The sequence below is a fragment of the Euphorbia lathyris genome, chromosome 3 (genome assembly GCF_963576675.1).
Source record: "Euphorbia lathyris chromosome 3, ddEupLath1.1, whole genome shotgun sequence".
Lineage (NCBI taxonomy): Eukaryota > Viridiplantae > Streptophyta > Magnoliopsida > Malpighiales > Euphorbiaceae > Euphorbia > Euphorbia lathyris.
Window position 1 is genome coordinate 79,653,740 of NC_088912.1, and position 23,706 is coordinate 79,677,445.

General features: G+C 34.7%; 4 protein-coding genes and 1 long non-coding RNA gene across 5 annotated transcripts; 4 read left to right on the forward strand and 1 right to left on the reverse strand.

The window, feature by feature from the left end:
- Window positions 1–360: 360 nt before the first annotated feature.
- On the reverse strand, window positions 361–13,820 carry LOC136223633 (uncharacterized). The gene is made up of 6 exons (XR_010686045.1): window positions 13,735–13,820; window positions 13,197–13,300; window positions 10,027–10,131; window positions 5,185–5,288; window positions 2,563–2,673; window positions 361–601 (listed from the first exon to the last, which is right to left on the reverse strand). It is a non-coding gene; the product is annotated as an uncharacterized lncRNA (long non-coding RNA).
- Window positions 1,493–2,075, forward strand: LOC136221922 (kiwellin-1-like). The gene has a single exon (XM_066009404.1). It carries the CDS (start codon window positions 1,493–1,495, stop codon window positions 2,042–2,044), a length of 552 nt encoding a protein of 183 aa, XP_065865476.1. The 3' UTR covers window positions 2,045–2,075.
- On the forward strand, window positions 4,342–4,896 carry LOC136221925 (kiwellin-1-like). Its single transcript, XM_066009407.1, has one exon. It carries the CDS (start codon window positions 4,342–4,344, stop codon window positions 4,894–4,896), a length of 555 nt encoding a protein of 184 aa, XP_065865479.1.
- LOC136223632 (kiwellin-1-like) lies at window positions 9,026–9,985 on the forward strand. Its single transcript, XM_066011745.1, has one exon. The coding sequence runs from the start codon at window positions 9,147–9,149 to the stop codon at window positions 9,711–9,713; it is 567 nt and encodes a 188-aa protein (XP_065867817.1). The 5' UTR covers window positions 9,026–9,146; the 3' UTR covers window positions 9,714–9,985.
- On the forward strand, window positions 12,360–12,914 carry LOC136221928 (kiwellin-1-like). The gene has a single exon (XM_066009409.1). It carries the CDS (start codon window positions 12,360–12,362, stop codon window positions 12,912–12,914), a length of 555 nt encoding a protein of 184 aa, XP_065865481.1.
- Window positions 13,821–23,706: the final 9,886 nt, after the last annotated feature.

Consider the following 23,706-nt stretch of genomic DNA (forward strand, 5'->3'; position numbering starts at 1 on the left):
CTAAGTCATAGTGTCCTAAGTTTTTTATGGAGTCATCATAACTCTTCCTTTTCTAGATATCAATAACTAGAAAACTGAGTCCCTTCAAGGAATGCAAATGAAAAAGGGTTCAACTCCAAAGCCAAAAAGGAAAGAAAACAAAGACAACCTCTCTTTTAACAGGGGAAATTATAGCAAGAACCGAGTTTTTGGAGGACCTGGTACATTTTGCGACACGTGTCGTTTTTGTCATAAAAATGACACGAGTCGCAAAATGCATGGCGTCCTCCTAATTAAATCCCCTTTTAATAGATATCGAGACTTGACAATGATAGATATTCACCAAATAACATAGGCTGATTATTTGGACTACATATGATATTTTCCATAAAGCTTCTCAAATAGATAATTAAAATCCATTTTATTTCAATATTAGGAGATTGCAGATCAAGGTAAAGCAATCAGAGCTATATAAAAACACAAGCATCAACTAATAATAATTCAGAAGAACCAACCAAAGTAAGAACAATGGCATGTAATACTATCAGACTTGAATTTGGATTCCATCAGACATTTTTGGAGTTAAGCTGCTCCCACTTTGCACCTGAATGAGGATACATCTCTGAAATAAAATATAAAGTAAACAAGGAAAAATGGAAATTATGTATCAAGCGACGTATTTACAAATATTAACAGGTCCAAGCAGAACAAAATTACTAACTGCATCATGTTTTAAGACCCGTCTTGTTCCAAATCCTATATTATATGGGTAAACTGCACGGATAGTAACTAAAGTTTGTTCGGCTATTTCAGACAAAAAATCACTAGATAAATCATGACTCTTACCTGATATGACAACCACATGAGAAAAAATATATATTTACTCAGATTCAACTACTTGAAACTGTCACGTGATAGCAATAGCAAAAAAAACAAATGTGTGTTTTACTCTTTTCTTTAGGCATACATGTGGTTACCTTATACGTAAAACTAAAATAAATTCTTTTCTAAATAGTGGTTATCACGTCACTATTTCACTGACTTTTTATGTCTGAATTGTTTGTGATGACTTTATTAAAATAAAAAGAAAAGTTCAATGATTTTATTAAACAAAATGAAGTTCAGCGACCAAGCTAGCGCGCTATACTGAACCAGTTGCCATCCGCACTTTTAATTAACTAGTGGTCCAAAAGGCACTACTTATTTGCTGTTTAGTTGATTATGTTAACATCATCCATCCTATTCCTCGGCCCAAAAAGACAAATTACAGCAAAAACAAAAAAAAATGGTTCTTAACTTGCATATTTGCAGTCAATCATCTATTTAATTTATACACTAATTTTGTCTCCACTCTTCAATCGTAAAGTTACAATACTGGTCAGCTACAATTTTTTATGACTTCAAAAGATCATAAATTTGTCCTAATTTGATAAATTTGCCTATTTAAAACAGCCTAACACAAGCATCTTCTTCACACCCAACAAATTCACATAAAGAAAAAGTGAAAAAAAAAATGAAGCAAGTTTGTTCAAGCATCATTCTCTTCCTTATCATAATTTCAACTGCAGAATCTCAAACCTGCAAACCAAGCGGCAAGATAAGAGGGATAAAGCCTCCACCAAATCAATGCAACCAAGAGCACGAATCTGATTGCTGTGTAGAGGGAAATCTCTACACTACTTACAAGTGTTCGCCACCGGTGACCGGCCGCACAAAAGCAACTCTCACGATCAACAGTTTCGCAACCGGTGGTGACGGCGGTGGTCCATCAGAATGTGATAATAAATACCATCCGGATAACGAGCCAGTGGTCGCACTTTCAACAGGATGGTTCAATAATGAGAGTCGATGCTTGAAGTATATAAATATATATGGAAATGGAAGGAGTACTAAGGCGAAAGTAGTAGATGAATGTGATTCAACAATGGGATGTGATAAGGATCATGATTATCAACCACCTTGTCCTAACAATATCGTTGATGCCTCCGAAGCTGTTTGGAAAGCTTTAGGAATTTCCGATCCTGACAGTGTCGGGGAATTGGATATTTATTGGTCCGATGTTTGAGATGATTGCATTCAATACAACAACAACAACAACAACAACAAAGCCTTAGTCCCGAAATGATTCTGGGTCGGCTAACATGAACCATCATATAAAACCGTGAAATCAAGTCGTGTCAGCAGCACAAATTCGCTCCCTCCACTCCGTCCTATCCACTACCATATTTTCCTCAATTCCCAGTAAACCCATATCACTCTCGATCACCCTCCTCCAAGTAAAAAAAAAATATGTAAAAAAAAAATATTTTCTTATGTAATATATTATGTGGCATGTATATAAAATGTAGTTCTATTGTGAATTGAATCCTTGTTTATGATCAAATTGGAACTGTTACCATTCTGTTTGTTGAACTTGATGGGTAAGTGATGGTTGGATTTCTGAAAGCATTTCAACTAAAATAATTTTCTTCTAAATTTTGACTGATTAGTTCTCAAGAGAAGCATTAAAGTTGATATTTTTTCTATCATAAGGTAATAAAAGGGAAATTAAAAAATAAATAAATAAGAAGATTCTATGCTTACTTTTTGATATGCTTTCTTCAAAATTACAATGGGAGACTAAAGCAACTTCGCATTTCCTAGAACTGAGGCCCTTTCCTCCTTCATTGCTTAGCAATCAGGTACCTTTATTTCCTGCAATTTGCCAACAGAACATTTTATATAGAAAAAAAAACTTCCCTTAACTAAATTCATTGTCCTTGTAGGATATTACAAGCCATTTTGAATAATCAGTCCTAGGGAGACCAAAATACTTTCTCCCATGTGGCATAAATTGGGTTGTGATCAAGCCGAGCTTTGGCCTGCTCATGCTTGGCTCGACAGTAGCTCGAGCTTAACATTCTGTTCAAGCTCGGTTCATTAAGAAAATTACATGATCATGAGCTGCCCGCGAGTACTCATTTGCTCGCAAGCAGCTCGTTTATTCTGTTGATGAACTTTGCTCGCGAACATCTCATTAGTTATGTTCATAAGCAAAGGCCGCGAACAACTCATTAATTTTGTTTAAAATGAAGAATTGAAGTCAAATATACGGTTTCAATCTCATTTGAAATTTCTTTAACACAAAACTGCGTAATTTTAAAACCTACAAAACTAAAGTTTCACACAAAACTATATAGCTGTACATTTCCTCCTTTATAGAAGAAATACTATTATTAAAAAATAATCGAACCGAGCTAGCTCACGAGCTTATAACTGAACCTGCTCGTAAGCTTTCGTGATGCTCAAGCAACGAGCCTCGTAATTATTCAGAAGAACCAAAGTAAGAACATGGCATGTAATACTATCAGATAATATAATATAAAAGAGGAAACATGGAAAATATGTATTAAGCTATTTAGAAAAATTCATAGGTCCAAGCAGAACAAAATTGCCAAGTGCTTCAGATAATCACTGTCTCTCTATTGTCATGGTCAGGGAAAAAGTAAGTTAGAAAAAAATAATAAGAACACCTGAGGCTAGATAATTGAAGGTAATTGCAACAATGACACATATATCAGTGTACAGAAAAGACAAGACTGAACTGAAAAAAACAGGATATACACATTTCAAATTGCAAGCTTTAAAATACCATCATACATAGATTTATTGATTTATTTTCATTTTGACATGAGCAAAGTTGAGGATTTTCCTATTGAGGCTTTTTATGCTGAACTAAATAGTGCAGAAAATAGTCAATGATGCATGCAGCAGGAGTTTAATGAACAAGATAAGGTTCTCCAAAGCTTTGGATGGTCATTTGTAATGTATATCTCAACTAAGGCCTTAGATACAATTCATCCTAGGTAGCAGGATTATCCATTTCACAAAAAAAAAAAAAAAAAAAAAAAAAATTGAAATTATCCTTTTATATCGGGCTGGGGTAATCCCATTAGGGCCGGATAGTGCTGGATACCCACAAAACCCGTACCATTGCTATCCCTTTAATGGGCTTGCGGACCCTACCGAACCTGCTGCCATCTGCACTTTCAATTAACTAGTTGTCCAAAACACACACATTATTTGCCGCTTAGTAGATTATGTTAACATCATCCTATTCCTCCGAACAAAAAACAAATTACAGTAAAAATACAGAAAATGGTTCTTAACTCACAAATTTACAGTCAATTATCTATTGAAGTGAGAAACTTATTTTGTCTACACTCTTCAATCATAAGTTAAAATAGTGGTCACAACAATTTTTTATGACTTGAAAAGATCATAAACTTGTCCTAATCTGAGGCAATATGCCTATTTAAAACAGTTTCAGACAAGCATCTTCTTCACATCCAACAAATTCACATAAAGAAAAGGAAAAAAAAAATGAAGAAGCAACTTTGTTCAAGCATCTTTCTCTTTCTTATTATACTTTCAACTGCAGAATCTCAAACCTGCAAACCAAGCGGCAAGATAAGAGGGATAAAGCCTCCACCAAATCAATGCAACCAAGAACACGAATCTGACTGCTGTGTAGAGGGAAAACTCTACACTACTTACAAGTGTTCTCCAAGGGTGACTGGTCGCACAAAAGCAACTCTCACGATCAACAGTTTCGCAGCCGGTGGTGATGGCGGTGGTCCATCGGAATGCGATAACCAATACCATCCTGATAACGAGCCAGTGGTAGCACTTTCAACAGGATGGTTCAATAACGAGAGTAGATGCTTGAAGTATATAAATATATATGGAAATGGAAGGAGTACTAAAGCAAAAGTAGTAGATGAATGTGATTCAACAATGGGGTGTGATAAGGATCATGATTATCAGCCACCTTGCCCTAACAACATCGTTGATGCCTCTGAAGCTGTCTGGAAAGCTTTAGGAATCTCCGACCCTGACAGTGTCGGAGAATTGGATATTTATTGGTCCGATGTTTGAGATGCTTGCATTCAGTATGTAAAAACTTTTTTTTGCTTATGTAATTTATTGTTCATCTTATGCATATATTATGTGGAGTGTATATACTATTTAGTCCTATTGTTACCATTCTGCTTGTTCAACTTATGGGTAAGCGATGGTTGGAGTTCTGACAGCATTTCAATTGAAATAATTTTCTTCTGAATTTTGATTGATTAGTTCTCAAGAGAAGCATGAAAATTTATATTTTTTCTATCATAAGTTAATATTTGGGAAATTTAAAAAAACATAAGAAGATTCCATGCTTACTCTTTGATATGCTATCTTCAAAGTTACAAGGGGGAGACTAAGCAGCTTCGCATTTCCGAGGCCCTTTCTTCCTTCATTTCTCTGCAATGAGGTACCTTAATTTCCTGCAATTTTCCAAAAGAAGATTTTACATAGAAAATTCCATCATCATATAGAAAAAAAATATCAGTTACATATTAATTTCCCTCTTATGAACTTGAAAGCAATGTTGTCAAACCAAGCAAAATATGGTTTCTGGAATTGCCATTATATTTTTCTTTGGCCTCCCCGAATTGAAATTGACAACATTTAGGAATTAGAATATTCAAAGTGCAAAAGTCTACAAAAATCATTTTCACCAATTCAACAGATCTCATGCTGTCGAGGCTTAAAGAGTGTACTGTAACCAATTCAATTGGGACATCTCCAAAAAGTAGAAGTGGGAGGTCATCAGTTCAACACCCAATCTCTTCAAATTTCATGTTTATATATAAAAAAAAAGAGTGTAATCTAAATGTAATTTGTTCACTACCACAAAATAAAGTATTTTGTATGATAACTTCCCTTAACTGAATTCATTGTCCTTGTAGGATACTACAACCCATTTTGAATAATCAGTCCTGGAGAGACCAAAATACTTCTCCCATTGCAAAATGGGAAGGAGTGGAGGCATTGTTAATTTCTTATTCAACATTTATGAATTACTAAGACATAGAGTCTTCCTCATCTTCTTCACCTTCCTTTTCACCTTTCTCATCTCGGTCCTAGAGATATTGAGAGAATGATAGAGAGGAAGAAAATGTAACAGAAATGGAAATTTCTCAAATGAAAAATGATAGCTTAGCTTACTTACAACTCAGTAAGTCTATTTATACTAATTAGAATACAAATAGATTTTTTTCTTCCTAACTTGCGCTTTCTCACTAGTCCTTCATGCATTCCTTTGCCAGCTCAGCAACCTTCACTCTTTAGTTGTAACAACTGAATTCCAACACCCCCCTTCTCAAGTTACAGATGAGAGTTGAACTAATCCCCAACTTGCTTAAGATGCTAGTTGAGATCGTGATGCTATGTGTGGGGTTGTGATAAACCGATCCTGTAGATATTCTCTCACTATATGACAGTCAATAGCAATATGCTTAGTCTGTTCGTGAAAGGCAGGATTTGAGGTTATGTAGATAGCCGATTGGTTATCACAATATAAAGGACTTGGCAAATTAACCTCAATTCAAAATTCAGCTAGCAGATAAGACAACCATTTTAGTTCACATGTTGTTGCCATGGCCCTATATTCTGCTTCTGCAGAAGACTTTGTGACTGTTTTCCACAAAGTAGAAGTGGGATGTCATCAGTTAAATACCCAACCTCTTCAAATTTCATGTTTATAAAAATAGAATGTAATGTAAATGCAATCTATTCACTACTACAAAATAGAGTATTTTGTGTGATAACTTCCTGTTTTGTAATGGTTTTTGGGTTCTATTATCATGGTTAGGGAAAAAGCAAGTTAGAAAAAAATAATAAGAACACCTGAAGCTATATAATTAAAGGTAATTGCAACAATGCCAGTATGACACATATATCAGTGTACAGAAAAGACAAGACTGAACTGAAAGACTGAATATACACATTTCAAATTGCAAGCTTTAAAAAAATATCATCATATATAGATTTATTGATTTATTTTCTTTATGACATGGGCGAAGTTGAAGATATTGGAGATATAAGTATCCATCACGATATGATAAATCATGAATGCCTGCGGAGAATTCAAAAGGGTGAAGTCAAAATGGCATTAAGTAAGATGAAGTTGAAGAAAGCAGTAGGACCTGATGGCATCCCTATTGAGATTTGGAGATGTTTGGGAGAAAGAGGAATCGAATGGTTGACGACGTTCTTCAACAAAATTTGGAGAAACAATAAGATGCCATCAGAATGGAGGAAAAGTATCTTAATCCCTTTGTATAAGAACAAAGGCGATGTCCAAGAGTGTGCCAACTATTGGGGAATCAAATTAATGAGTCACACTATGAAACTTTGGGAGCGAGTGATCGAACAAAGGCTAAGGAGGACGGTGAAGATCTCGGAAAACCAGTTTGGCTTTATGCCGGGAAGATCAACTATGGAAGCCATCCATCTAATGAGACAATTAATAGAGCACTATCGAAATAAGAAGAAATTCATTGACTTGGAGAAAGCATATGATAATGTACCAAGGGAAGTACTTTGGTGGGCCTTGATAAGGAAAGGCATTTCGCGGAAATATATTGACATCATAAAGGACATGTATGAGGGAGCATGCACGAGTGTACGTACTAGTGTTGGGAAGACCGAAGAGTTTCCTATTACGATTGGAGTGCATCAAGGTTCCGCACTAAGCCCATTTCTTTTTGCCATCGTTATGGATGAACTAACAAGTTCACTTCAAGATGGTATACCATGGTGCATGCTGTTTGCAGATGATATTGTGTTGGTTGATGAGACGAAAGGAGTGGAGAGGAAGTTGGAACTATGGAGACAAACTCTAGAATCTAGAGGCTTTAAGTTGAGCCGAAGTAAGACAGAATATTTGGAGTGTAAGTTTAGCGGTCATAGGAGTAGGGAGGTAGGGACAATCACCCTAGATGGGAGAGTTGTTCAGGCCTCGGATTGCTTCCGGTATTTAGGATCTATTATCCAAACGGATGGAGAAGTAGATGGAGATGTTGCTCATAGGATTAAAGCTGGTTGGGCGAAATGGAAGAGTGCTACGGGTTTCCTTTGTGACCCCGGCATGCCTAATAGATTGAAGGGGAAATTCTACCGAACGGCAATTAGACCAGCATTGTTATATGGTATGGAGTGTTGGGCAGTGAAACACTGCCACATCCATAAGATGTCGGTGGCGGAGATGCGTATGTTGAGATGGATGTGTGGTCATACGAGAAAGGATCGGGTGAGTAATGAAATAATTAGGACAAAAGTAGGGGTCACATCTATTGAGAATAAAATGAGAGAAAACCGACTAAGGTGGTTTGGCCATGTGAGACGTAGAGCGCTTGATGCGCCGGTTAGGAGAACCGAAGAGTGGCAAAGGGATGTAGTGGTGAGGGGGAGGGGAAGACCTAAGCAAACTTGGAGGAGGGTGATCGAGAGTTATATGAGTTTACTGGGAATTGAGGAAAATATGGTAGTGGATAGGACGGAGTGGAGGGAGCGAATTTGTATCGCTGACACGACTTGATTTCACGGTTTTATATGATGGTTCATGTTAACCGACCCCGAATCATTTCGGGATTAAGGCTTCGTTGCTGTTGTTGTTGTATGACATGGGCGAAGTTGAGGATTTTCATATTGAGGCTTTTCGTCCTGACTTAAACAGTTCAGAAAATAGTCAATGATGTAGCAGGACTTTAATGAATAAGATAAGGTTCTCCAAAGCTTTTGATGGTCTCAACTAAGGCCTTAGATACAATTCATCATAGGTAGCAGGATTTTCAGATCCCTCTTAAATTATCCATTTCACAAAAAAAATAGTGTTAAATTATATAGGGATCGGGTAATCCCATTAGGTCCGGATAGTGTTAGGTACCCGCGAAACCCATAGCACTGCAATTCCTTATAATGGGCTTGCGCGCCTTACCGAACCGGCTGCCATATGCACTTTTAAATACCTAGTTGTCCAAAACGCACTCCTTATTTTCCATTTAGTTGATTATGTTAACATCATCCTATTCCTCCAGACAAATAACAAATTAGAGCAAAATACACAATATGGTTCTTAGCTTACAAATTTACAGTCAATTATCTATTGAAGTTATAAACTTATTTTGTCTCCACTCTTCAATCATAAGTTACAATAATAGTCAACTAGCAATTTTTTATGACTTGAAATGATCATAAACTTGTCCTAATCTGAGGCAATTTTTGCCTATTTAAAACAGCTTCAGACAAGCATTTCTTCACATCCAACAAATTCACATAAAGAAAAAGTAAGAATAGAAATGAAGAAACAAGTTTGTTCAAGAATCTTTGTAATTTTCTGTCTCTTCGTTATCATAATTTCAAGTGCAGAATCTCAAACCTGCAAACCAAGCGGCAAGATAAGAGGGAAAAAGCCTCCACCAAATCAATGCAACCAAGAACACGAGTCTGACTGCTGTGTAGAGGGAAATCTCTACACTACTTACAAGTGTTCGCCCCCGGTGACTGGTCGCACAAAAGCAACTCTTACAATCAACAGTTTCGCAGCCGGCAGTGATGGCGGTGGTCCATCGGAATGTGATAATAAATACCATCCCGATAACGAACCAGTAGTAGCACTTTCAACAGGATGGTTCAATAACGAGAGTAGATGTTCAAAGTATATAAATATATACGGAAATGGAAGGAGTACTAAAGCAAAAGTAGTAGATGAATGTGATTCAACAATGGGGTGTGATAAGGAACATGATTATCAACCACCTTGTCCTAACAACATCGTTGATGCCTCTGAAGCTGTCTGGAAAGCTTTAGGAATCTCCGATCCTGACAGTGTCGGAGAATTGGATATTTATTGGTCCAATGTTTGAGATGCTTGCATTCAATATGTAAAAAAATTTATTTTCTTATGTAATCTATTATGTGGCATGTATATACTATGTAGTTCTATTGTGAATTGAATCCTTGTTTATGATCAAATTGGAACTGTTACCATTCTGCTTGTTCAACTTAATGGGTAAGTGATGGTTGGATTTCGGAAAGCATTTCAACTAAAATAAGTTTCTTCTAAATTTTGACTGCTTAATTCTCAAGAGAAGCATTAAAGTTGATATTTTTTCTATCATAAGGTAATAAACGGGACATAATAATAACGAAAAAAACATAAGAAGGTTCCATGCTTACTCTTTGATATGCTCTTTTCAAAATTACAAGGGCAGAGACTACGCAACTTCGCATGTCCGAGGCCCTTTCCTCCTTTATTGCTTCGGAATCAGGTACCTTAATTTCCTGCAATTCGCCAACAGAACATTTTATTAGAAAATCCCATCATATAGAAAAAATATTAGTTACAGATTAATTTCCCTCTTATGAACTTGAAAGCAATGTTATCAAAATATGGTTTCTGCAATTTCCATTATGTTTGCCTTTGGCATCCCCGAATTGAAATTGACAACATTTAGGAATCAGAATATTCAAAGTTTTATAAAGCAAAGCCTCGTGCAAGCCGCGTGTCATCTAGCATATGTTACAAGAGAATCATGATGTGTTTTACGTGGATGTCATGTCAACTTTCTGGTGTCAAGATCCGGTTTTAGTTACTTTATAGACACAATGTGTCATCCACATACTCCTTATTGTAGTGGCTGTTGATGCATTTAACTCTTATAAGATACTACAAGCCATTTTAAATAATCATTCCTGGAGAGACCATAACACTTTATCCCATGTGGCATAAATATGACATGTCATTGCAAAATTGGAAGGAATAGAAGCATTCTTATGCAACATTTATATGAATTACTGAGGCCAATAGTGTTCACATGGACCCTAATGACCACGGAGATTCAAAGCATCCTAAAGCTTAGATTTAATCAGCCTACATCTAACGGGTGAATGACCAAATTCACGTGGTCATCAGGGTCCATGTGAAAAATACTGTTACTAAGGCATAGTGTCCTAAGTTTTTCTGTGGAGTCATCATCAATGTCCTAACTCTTCCTCATCTTCTTCGCCTTCTTTCTTTTCCTTTTGATCTTTCTCATCTCAGTCCTAGAGAATAGAGATATCAATAACTAGAAAACAGAATCTCTTCAAGGCATACTAATGAAAAGGGTTGAAGTCCAAAGCCAGAAAGAGATGAAAATCAAAAGAAACTCTTTTAACAGGGGAAATTACAACAAGGACCGGGTCCTCAGGACCCCATACATTTTCGACATGTGTCGTTTTTCTCCAAAGGATCCAGTCCTCCTAATAAAATCCCCTTTCAATAGGTCTCAAGACTTTCCAATGATAACATAGGCTGATTATTTGGTGTCAGATATTAATATGAAGTGGACCATTAACTATAAGATTGAGCTTTTAGTTCACTTGGTTCCATGACAGTCCGAATATGATATTTCTCTTCAATATTCTCAAATACATAATTCAAATCAATTTTATTTCAATATTTGGAGGTGTGTGAAACATGGGGTACTCTATTGAACATAGGGTCATTTCAGAGATTGCAGATGATGATAAAGCCATCAGAGCTATATAAAAACACAAGCATCAACTAAATAATAAGTCAGACATTTAAGAACATCATGGCATGTAAATTGTAATACTACTGAAATAAAATATAAAGTAAAGAAAGAAACGTGGAAATTATGTATCAAGCAAACCTGCAACACGTTATTTAGAAAAATCCATAGGTCCAAGCAGAACAAAATTACTAACTGCATCATGTTTTAAGATCTGTTTCGGTTCCAAATCCTATATTACATCATGTAATTTACATGGGTAAATTGCACCGATGATAACATAATAAGTTTGGGGTCAATTTCAAAAAGGCTGCTCCATTTTTTTATCAAAAAAAATTCAAATTTCATTTTATTGCAATAAAGTCTCTCCGGGGAGGGCGAGCCGTGGCGCAACGGTAAACGTTGTTGTTGTGTGACCAAGAGGTCACGGGTTCGAGTCTTAGGAGCGGCCTCTTGCCAAATAAATTGGCAGGGGAAGGCTTGCCCCAGTACACCCTTGTGGTGGGACCCCTCCCCGGACCCTCGCTCAGCGGGGACGCGTAGTGCGACCGGGCCGCCTTTTTTTTTTTTTAAGTCTGTCCGGCTATTTCCGAGAGAAAAAATCACTGGATAATAATGGAATAGTCACAACTCTTAGTATGACATGACAGCCAAGTGATAAAAAAAAATATTTACTTGATTCAAATACTTGAAACTGTCACATGACAAATTAAAAATGTACTTTTAATTTTTAGTATCACGTGATTGCCACGTGACTGGCATGTTATACGTAAAACTAAAGCAAGTTCATTTCAATGTCGTGGTTATCACGTCACTATTTCAGTGACTTTTTCTACTCTTCAATCATAAGTTACAATACTGGTCAGCTAGCAATTTTTTATGACTTGAAAATATCATAAACTTGTCCTAATCTGAGGCAATATGCCTATTTAAAACAGTTTCAGACAAGCATCTTCCTCACATCCAACAAATTCACATAAAGAAAAGGTAAAAAAAATGAAGAAGCAACTTTGTTCAAGCATCTTTCTCTTTCTTATTATACTTTCAATTGCAGAATCTCAAACCTGCAAACCAAGCGGCAAGATAAGAGGGATAAAGCCTCCACCAAATCAATGCAACCAAGAACACGAATCTGACTGCTGTGTAGAGGGACATCTCTACACTACTTACAAGTGTTCGCCAAGAGTGACCGGTCGCACAAAAGCAACTCTCACGATCAACAGTTTCGCAGCCGGCGGTGATGGCGGTGGTCCATCGGAATGTGATAACCAATACCATCCTGATAACGAGCCAGTGGTAGCACTTTCAACAGGATGGTTCAATAACGAGAGTAGATGCTTGAAGTATATAAATATATATGGAAATGGAAGGAGTACTAAAGCAAAAGTAGTAGATGAATGTGATTCAACAATGGGGTGTGATAAGGATCATGATTATCAGCCACCTTGTCCTAACAACATCGTTGATGCCTCTGAAGCTGTCTGGAAAGCTTTAGGAATCTCCGACCCTGACAGTGTCGGAGAATTGGATATTTATTGGTCCGATGTTTGAGATGGTTGCATTCAATATGTAAAAACTTTTATTTGCTTGTATAATTTATTGCTCATCTTATATACTATTTAGTTCTATTGTGAATTGAATCCTTGTTTATGATCAAATTGGAACTGTTACCATTCTATTGTCATGGTTGGATTGCTGAAAGCATCTCAATTGTAATAATTTTCTTCTGAATTTTGAATGATTAGTTTTCAAGAGAAGCATGAAAGTTGGTATTTTTTCTATCATAAGGTAATAAATGAAAAAAAAAATAACACAAGAAGATTCCATGCTTACTCTTTGATATGCTCTCTTCAAAATTACAAGGGGAGACTAAAGCAACTTAGCATTTCCGAGGCACTTTCCTCCTTCATTGCTTTGCAATCAGGTACCTTAATTTCCTGCAGTTTGCCAACATAAGAAAATATATATTAGTTACAGATTAATTTCCCTCTTATGAACTTGAAAGCAGTGTTTTCTTTGGCATTCTCGAATTGAAATTGATAAGATTTAGGAATCAGAACATTCACAGTTAAAAAGTCCACAAAAACCCAATCAAACAAATCATTTTCACCAATTTATCAATTCATTGGAATGTTTTGATGCAATCAACATCTTCACTTAGCTTACTAGTTCAATTGCCAAGTAAATGCAACCCAGTGTTGAACAAGTGATCTTTCATAGACAAACCCGCCTTCTTCTCCGCCATAATATGTACGAAACACAAACACATTTTGAAAATTGAAACCATAAAAAGAAGTGAAGCAGAAAACGACATTGACAGGTTTTAAGCTTTATGCTTTAGCCAAACACAAATTTCAACCAAAATGCTCACCTCTACAGAGACTTTTGGTTCTTCAGTTCAGTGTGTGAAACGGGTGTGTAAGCTCTCATCTTCATGTTAGCTGCAACCAAGAGTTTTCTTCCTAAATTTTTATATGTTTTCAATATATGAAAATTATAGCATTCGGTGATTATTTGTTGGGCTTGAGTTTTTTTGTAGGCCAAGCCCATTAAATCAAATTCAATTTTATGTTCAAGTAAAGCAAAGGACATAAAGAATGCCTCGTAACGTGACCTAATTTTGAATATTGACAAATATTGAATAGTGACGCTAGTAAGTGTACTAGATCAGGTGTAGAGCAAGGTTGTAAAAAACGTCAGACGCTAGTCGGACGGGCAGGGTCCTCGAGGATTAATCGGAGATTAGTCGGAGATTAATCAGTGATTAATCGGATTTGTATTTTTGTATTTTTTATTTATTAATCAACAAATTATTGTATAAATTCAATTAAAATATGTATTATACTATCTAAGAATAATAATAATATAAAATTATTTAATATAGAAAAACATGTACATTTGTGACATATATCTTTAAAATTGTGCAAACATCAACATTTCAACAACAATATCATTGAAATAACTTAAAAGTAAATTATAATAAAGCAAAAAAATAAATTCACAATTAAATATGCTTTTGTTCATTGTTGTTTAGGCAGTACCTAGGCGGTCTAGGCGGTGTCGAGGTGGCCTAGGCGGAGTCTAAGCGGCTGAAAATCGCCTAGGAGTCAATAAAACGCCTAGAGGGACTAATCATAGAAAATCGGGACGGATTCTCGATGTCGAGCGCCTAGGCGGGACCTAGACGGTCCAGGCGGCCTGCGTTTCGAACAGTGAGCAAGAGTAAGCTAAATGTCGTATTTTTCAAGAATTAAGAGTGAACTGCTTTTGTATTATATAGCTCTGATAGCTTTATCATGAACTGCCGTCTGTGAAATGATTTATGGTCTTTTGGCAATGATTTAAACACTATTGAAGATGGCTCGCAGGCAAGACTTCTTCACTTTCGTGAATATGTACTTATGTGACATGGTATGTAAGACTTATAATAAAATTTCTTATGATATTACAGGTAAGCCCCGAGTTATATGGAGATAATTATCCAAGATTCTTCACTTATTGAACAGTAAGTCTTTTGATTTAAGCTCTAGTCTCTAATTTAAGTAGGAGTTTAGTGATAATATATGGGTAATTGATTTGCAGACGGATGCATACCAAGTTACATGATGCTACAATTTGTTGTATCCCAGGTTTGTGCAAACTAATAACTGAATAGCCATTTGAGCAACTATATCTCCAAGGTCTAATTACAATGCTAAACAATTTAAAATTGGCCTAATTGTTTGGATGGTAATTAACCATACAACCTTTAACTAATTAATTTATTAACAGTTAAGTTTAAACTTAATAAGGTCAATTTTATGGATTGGTTGCTTAGACAACTGAAACATCACTATCTTATGTTGTAACTATCAGTTGATGGTCTTTGAAACGGTAGTTAATTTGATTAACTATAAAATGTTGGCATTTTCTCTAATCATCATTTGCGAAGTGCAAGATTCAGTGTTGCATTTATCTTGTCAAACTGTTCCTAGATGTTGTCAAACTCTCTTTAACTTGTAGTAGTATTCTTTAATAAAAATAGGGGCAAACTTGCGAGTGTCTGAGCACCCTCGGTTTTCAGAAACCACTCTTCAAAAATGGTAATTCAACCCCCAGACTGCATAAAATGGGGCTGTTGGGGTGAAAATTTGAACCTTAGCTTTTCAAAATTTGTATTCGCCCTTGTTTATGTAGAAAGCCCAAAATTCATGCGTCTTATATAAACTAAGTAAATCCAGGGACGGCCCCCACTGTAGATCTAGAAATTTTTAGAACTGTATCTGGTAAATTTTTCAGATTTGAAGCTTGCCCTCCATTGTTGCTCTGCTCAAGTTTAGTTAGATATTTATTTGTTTTTTGGTTTTTTCTTCTTAACAAAACCACGTGTTCCATAAGTAAAACTGCATCGTTTTGTTTAAGAGAAAAAAAAAAAAAAAAACAAATATTAAATAGTTTAAAACAGAGTAAAATTCCAAGTATGTCCATGTGCAATCGTCCTTCAAATTCACTTCATCCTAACTGAAATCTCTAAAACAGCTTCGACCCCAAACCCCCAAACTGATATTGTCTGATTTACAATATCTAACTCCCCAAACTAAAATCTTTTACACCGGTGGCTGATCATCACTCGTCGCATGTAATTTCATTTTCTTGGATTCTTGCTTTCTTTCGTTTTTCCGTATAGAATTTGTGATTATTTCTTAGTTCTGTTAATTGAAATTTTTGTGTTAATTGATTTAGTTGTGTAAATGAAATTCTTGTGTTGTCTTAATTGATTTATGATTGTTATTTATTTTTCGTAAATTTATTATTTTACATTACATATCTATTTGCCCCCAGGATCCGTCCCTGGTTTTAGTGATATGTTCAAGCCTATAATTTAGAAGGAAGCTCAAGTCCTAATCTTGGGGTTGAAATGGTGATGAAGATGGTATTTAAGAGTGATAATTGAGTAGAAGTAAGTAGACATGGTTAAGGAATGAGAGTGTAACTGTTTGGTACATCTTTTAAGGTAAAATAGAAACAAAACATGTGGATTCTGGTTCTTGGTTGTGGGTCTATTACTTTTGGTTAGTTCTTTCTATTGCTATCTTACCTTACCTTATAAGGAAACAATAATTTTGCACCTTTCTTTTCTTTTTTCTTCATTTGATTTTTTAAATGCTCAGCCTTGTCTTGCCTCGCCTCCTTCCTCTCATTTGACATTTTCCAACCAACCGGTCTTGAAGCTTGCTTCCTTGGACCTTTGTATTTTTTGGTATTCATGTATTACTATATTCCTACTTTTATCTTTTTATATTTTAATTTTTTTTATTCTCGGTCTTTATAATCATGAGTATCTATGGGTATTCTTACACATTTAAATATCTGAATTAAATAATAAACAAATAAAATATAAATTTAACAAAATCTACATAAATGTAATATTCTATGAATTTAACAAATCACTGTCACATACTCGCGTAAGAAGAAAAGTACAAGGACTGATTAAGATATTTTACCTTTTCATGGTAGTTAATTCTGTTATGTTATTACTTTATTTCTGTAAGGTTGTGATGATCTTTCCTGTGGAAAGGATTACACTGTTTCTAACAGTACATGATGTAAATGTTTCTAGTCTCGACAAGCCCCCTCAGAAACCAATGCAGAAAACCTAGAGACCGAACAACGAAGAGAGAAAGAATTCGGTAGCTGATTAAAGGCACTCAAGGGTTCTCTATCACTTCTTTTGTCACTATCAGTCATGAAACAGAAGAAACAAACAATTATGCCTGTTTTGCTCCAAGTCGGGGTTGCTTTTGCTCTTTCTGCTGCGGGATTTCTTTATTCCCGCTTCAAAAAGCAAAGGCCTCAATTTCCCTCAGGTTTGCCCTGGCCTTTCAGTCTAATTTTTGCAAGTTTTCTGTTATGATAGTTGGTATCCTTTCAAGTCTTAGGGAGTTGTGTTTTGTCAGGAGTATGATTAATGACAATAGGAATTAGGGCAAAAGTAAATTTTAGAGAAAGAGAAGAATAGAAAAGAAGAGAGAAATAGAGAATTAAGAGGAAGAGAGTAGAGAAGAAGATAAATTTTCCTTAATATAATTCTGATAAAGTCTACTACGAAAAAGGCCTCCTTCTCCTTTTTCTGGTACAGAATTGCAATTACAAACCCTCAAGGGATATCTTTTATTAAATGATGTTGAGTTTAAAAATCAAGACTTCTACCGCATGCTTTTAAATGAGATGCTAAATAAGATAAGGTAAGCTAATGGAGTCTGCTTCCTTTAAGTGGGTTCGCTTGGACTATGCTATGTATGAATGATCTTTTCTATTTCATAGGGGATCTTGGTCCTTTATTTTGACTTCTTGTATTAACCGGTCTAGAATTAGGTGTCGCTATATTGCAAGCTTTTGTTTTTAGTGTCTTAATCTGTATTTACTACATGGCACTTGAAAATAGTCAACTCACCTAACCTATCCGAGCTAAGGAGCTAGGTGGTTAGTAGTAGCCAGGTAAGGGATATCACTAACGTGCGAGCTAGGAGACTGTCTTATTCATAGCACAAGGGCTTGCGAGTGTCTGAGCACCCTCGGTTTTCAGAAACCACTCTTCAAAATGGTAGATGGTATTTAAGAGTGATAATTGAGTAGAAGTAGACATGGTTAAGGAATGAGAGTGTAACTGTTTGGTACATCTTTTAAGGTAAAAAAGAAACAAAACATGTGGATTATGGTTCTTGGTTGTGGGTCTATTACTTTTTGTTAGTTCTTTCTATTGCTTTCTTACCTTATAAGGAAACAATAATTTTGCACCTTTCTTTTCTTTTTTCTTCATTTGATTTTTTAAATGCTCAGCCTTGCCTTGCCTCGCCTCCTTCCTCTCATTTGACATTTTCCATCCAACCGGTCTTGAAGCTTGCTTCCTTGGACCTTTGTATTTTTTGGTATTCATGTATTACCATATTACCATATTCCTACTTTTATCTTTTTATATTTTAATTTTTTTTATTCTCGGTCTTATATAATCATGAGTATCTATGGGTATTTTTACACACAGAGCTGTTCAATTAGACCCTAATGACCAAGTTATATTTGGTCCTTCACCCTTAGATTAACATGTAATGTAATCCAACGGTTAGAGAGATTTAGATAATTAAACATTTAATTAACAGAATTTTATATTTTTAATCCCTACAAATAAGGAACCTGACACAGTGAAATAGAGAGAGAAAGACAACGATTCATCTTCTTCCATTTTATTCGGCCAAAATAGGCTCTGTTACTAATTTCTCAACCTTTTGATTGTTTTTGTTTGCCGGAAACTTAATCTAATTAATTAAGGTGTCAATTTCAGGTATCTCCATCTCTTCTTCCTTTTTTCTCCATATCCATCTCTTCTTCCTTCTTCTTCTCCTCCAGTAGAAATTTCATCTGTTAGTCAATTTGATAAGCATGTCGAATCAGAATTAGGGATTTTTATTGCTTGCTATGTTAGGGACTTTTATTGTTACGTTGGACTATAATGGCACTATTTCTTCATTTGGAGCAAATGAACAATCACTTCTATTTTACAGGCCTAAGAATCCTCTCCCTTTGTGTGCATCTCCTTTGAGTCAGTTTTCGCGAACCATAGTCTTTGAATCAGAGAGTAGAGCTGATCAAAAGCTCTAGTTTAATTGAATTAATTGCACCTGCTTTTCATTCTCCGGTGGCTTTGATTCCTGCAATTTATTTATTCCTAAGGAGTGGTCGTACTAAAGCAGGGGAATAGAGAAGCTGGTGGATTGATGAGAAGACAAGCCAATCATTCTCTAGTGGCTTTCGTTCACTGGCTCTCCTTATTCCGACCTTACCATCCTTCTTATTTATGATATTCTTGGTAAATTTCCATTCAATCTAAGTCTTGTTTTTTGATTCTTCTTTTACTTCAGCTTATGTTGGTTAGGTCTTGTTATAATTTCTAATCAACATGCCCATCAATGTGAGATTGCATAACCACAGTTCTCGAATACTCTTTCCATGGCTTGTTGAGATAAGTAGGGAACGAACTCTGTACTGGGTCTAGGTCCGAGCTAGGAATATGACACTATGCTTTAATTATTGACCTCAACTCTTTCAAAAAAAAATTGAGATAAATTTTTTACATTTTTAAGAAAAGAGAATTACATTAAACAACAGAAATAATTACATCATCTACAAGTAAAAATTTATCAAAAAAATATCCATGGAGCCAAAAAGACAATGTCGATCCTCAGATTTTGGAGATTTAAAAGCAAAGTAGCAAATAATAGCCTTAACAAATAAAGTAGGAAAAAATTATATAAAAAAAATTGTTTGAAAATGACATTTTTTATTGCACGTAACAAGTGATATAATAAAAATATCCAATTTCATATGAAAAAAACATTTTATAAGTACCCAGATACTGATACAAAATATTATCTACGAATATTTCTATAAGCAAAAATCATTATAGATCAATTTGCTTTACAAGTAATATTTTTGTATTATTATTTTTATAAAAATATTAAGTTTAGGTCCTCTTTCTCTTGAGTCGTGAATGTGTACTACATTTATTTGTTGGCTTCTGTTTTTGTAGGCCAAACCCAAATTACAGCATGGGTTTCCTGCATGAATAATTTACCCCCAATCATAATTATAGTGTAATTTACCTAAAATCAAATTCAATTTTATGTCCAAGTAATACAAAGGACATGAAGAATGCCTACTTAATGTGACCTAATTATGAATTCTTTTTATATAATATTACAGGTGTAATCAAATTTAGATATAATTATGAATTCTTTTTACATAATATTTCAGGTGTAATCAAATTTAGATATAATTATATAGAAGTTATTCTTTTTAGATCCATCGACTAATTTGATAAGAAATGATATTAACAACCATTTCAAGAAATGAATTAACCTAAAACTTAAGTTGATAAATATAACTTAAAAATTAATATCATTTCTTCAAAGTATGTTTTTTTTTTTTGAAAAGTATGTTTTAATTATTAAGTTTATCTCAATATTTCAACCTTTATTTATAAGAATTAGCGAGGATAAAAAATATTATTGATATTATAATAAAATAAAATAATGAAAAAATGAAAAATCTATTAATATTATAAAAGCTGGAACTTTTTTTAAAAAAAAAAAATTGCGCACAATGCGCTTACATTAAAGAAGAAAGAAAAATCTTCACCAAACCCGGATGTGATTCGAACCCATGACCTCCCTAGTCATAGGTAAGCTCTCAACCACTAGGCTAGAGCTTCACCACTATAAAAGCTGGAACTTATTTTGCCACGTGGCAAGCTAATAGAAAGTTAGTTTTTGCGTTATGTTGTTAAAATTTTTAATTAATTATTCTTTTTTTTATTTTCTTTTTTCATCTATTATTTTTTAACTTGGTATTTCCAGTTTTCTTTCCATATGTTTTTACAACCGCAACCATTTTCTATTTTATGTTTCGATTTTGGATAAACTAATTCTTATCTAATATTTTCTCTCCCTAATCGCATCTCCTCTTTTCGTCCTTATCCCTTCTTATAGTTATGTCGTTTTTTAATTTCTCTACTGATGTGGTTCTCTGCTTTATCTCCTTCAATATCTCCATCCATCTACCCATAGCTTTTTGGATTTTATACTGCATGTTGGAATCTCAACATGTACCAGAATGAGATTGAGATCAAAGTCTTCATCATCGGTGGTGCAATGTTTGGTTAATAGGTTTGTTTTAGATTGTGATATCCATATGTTTGTTTTATTTTGTCTAATCATTTAGACAAAAAGAGTGAAAGTTGAAATCGCTGAAGCCATGTCTATTCTTTAAGTAAAATAGAGATAGGTATGCAAGCAGTGGCTAAACATATGTTTAATGAATCTAGATTTCTTATATTGTTAACAAAACTAATTACTACGTCATTTTTGTCTCATGAATGTGTATTCCTTTTGAATATTCCCTCCGTTTCATATTACATATCTTTCTAGAGATTTTTTTGTTTCATATTATATGTCATATAATATGATCAATCCACATTAAATCACATTCTTTCTGCTATAAAATGTGGGTTTATTGAGATTAATTAGAATTAATGGACTTATTATAAAATAAATAAACAGTAGAATCAATAAATAAAAGGACAGCAAAGTCATTCCTTAACCTTAGATATAATTATATAAAAGTTATTCCTTATCATTACCTAATAATTTTATATATATATATATATATAATAATTTAATATTTTAAGTTAATGGGTTATGTGGGAAGTAAACTTTTCGTTCACAAGAGGTCTAAAAGCCCTAACTAGTCTTTTTTACGAGTTCTTATTTTAAGTACTCGGTCTTCCATATCACTTTGATGTCTCCAAAATCACATTTGGACACGTGTATTGTGACTCCATTTAATAATTAAAATAGTGAGACTTCTTATAATGTGTGGGTTCACATTACACATGGCAAAAAATTTGTGGAAAATCCTCCATTTGACATTAAAAACCGAGTGCTTCTAATAATTTCTCCTTTTGTACCCAACACTCAAACAAAAGACGCATTCAATCGGACCTAGATCCATCAAGCAATTTCATAAGAAATGACATTAACAAAGAATTTCAACTATTTCAAGAAATTAATTGACTTTACTTAAATTGATAAATAAAATTTAAAAATTACTTTTATTATTATATATGACACTATACATTAATTATTGAGGTAAACTCTTTCAAAAAAATTGTTTGAAATAAATTTTTTACATTTTTAAGTGTAGGAACAAATGGGGTAAAGGAGCCCTGGCCTATTTACTGACCCATTTATGACCCACCCGTAACCTGATATGTGAGGATTAGGGTTAAGGTTCAGGTTTAGCCTAACTATAAATAGAAAGGTATGGAGAGTAAACCTAAAGGCTAAGTGCTGAGATTTACAATATACATAAAGAGGTAAAACATCAGAGCCTGCACAAGGTCGTTTCTCTGTGAAAACTCCCTGTAGCCGCCGCCCCTCTGTTCCTCGGTGAGCTCTTAGTTCGTGAACAAATGGAGATTATTCATATGGTGTAGCAATCTCCTAGATCAGTGATATGGAGCAAAATGACGATAAATTATGCTGATGTTCAACTACAAGAGGTAAGCCTAATCTGTTGATTAATTCAATTGTTAGATTCGAGGTTCATTACCCGTCCCATAGAAAAATCTTGTGGATATCAGTTATATCCAACATTGTTATCAGAGCCTTTTGGCTCCGTGTTCCATCTGATAGGGTTCCTTTTGACGTTGATTGACAATTAATTGATTTGTTTGATTGTGAAATGCATGTGTTGGTTGAGTCTATTTCAGATCTGTGTATTTAGTGCATCTAAGGATGATTTCGATCTGTCGAAATTCGTCCCAAATGCTGTTGGAAATTTTAGGTGTGTTTTTGCGATTTAACGCGCGCGATATAGGGTCTGTTATACCGTTTTGCTATTCTCCCATCACCGAAACCCAAAACCGTCTATACCATCAAACTCAAAGACCTCAACCCCCCCCCCCCACCGCTTAGACTTTCATCACCATCGGACGCCGGCAAGGCGGCATGTGGCCTCACGCACTGCCGGCCACCGCGCACATGCATGGCACATGTGGCGTGTGCGGTGGCTTCCCGAAATTGGTCCAAAGTCGATTTTTTCTAAGATGTTCGTATATTTATTAAGGATTTTTCTCTAATTTTTATTTTATTTTTGGGTGTACGGAATAATTAATAATGAATTAATTAACATTCTGTAATTTTTTTAACATGTAAAAATAATTTATAAATCCTTAGAAAAATAAGTCTTTTTTTCAGATTCTAAAAATTAATTTTTCAGAGACCCGTTTCTGATTAAAAATTATTTTTTAATAAACGATTAATATACTTTTTTTAATTTTTAGACATTCAAAATGTATTTTTAATATGTTTTGAATATACATGTAATTAAAAATAATTATTAGAAATGTGTTTTCTAATTCATTGATTATTAATTCATGATAGATAGACAGGCTGTTTGTCTTAAGAGTCAGAATCTCATTAAAGCCATCTTGAGGCTTCGTCCTGCCTTCAATTCTCTTACCTTCTCCCATATTTATAGGGAGCAAAACCGCGTGGCGGATCGCTTGGCAGCTGCTGGGCATGGGGGGATGTTAGGTGTTTCTACCCTTTCCGTTCCTCCTTCTTTTCTGTTACCTTCTCTTCTTGAGGATAGGATTGGGGTCAGTCTTCCTAGACTGATCCCGGGTTAGGTTTTTGTTTGTTTGTTTTTTTTTCTTCCCTTCTTACCAAAAAAAAAAAAAAAATTCATGATAGATAATCAAATGTTATTTTTAAATTTATATGTAGTCTGTTGCGTATAATTGTATGAC

Excerpts from the sequence above, each read along its gene's own strand:
- LOC136221922 (XM_066009404.1), top strand. The coding sequence starts at position 1,493 with ATGAAGCAAGTTTGTTCAAGCATCATTCTCTTCCTTATCATAATTTCA.
- LOC136221925 (XM_066009407.1), top strand. The coding sequence starts at position 4,342 with ATGAAGAAGCAACTTTGTTCAAGCATCTTTCTCTTTCTTATTATACTT.
- LOC136223632 (XM_066011745.1), top strand. The coding sequence starts at position 9,147 with ATGAAGAAACAAGTTTGTTCAAGAATCTTTGTAATTTTCTGTCTCTTC.
- LOC136221928 (XM_066009409.1), top strand. The coding sequence starts at position 12,360 with ATGAAGAAGCAACTTTGTTCAAGCATCTTTCTCTTTCTTATTATACTT.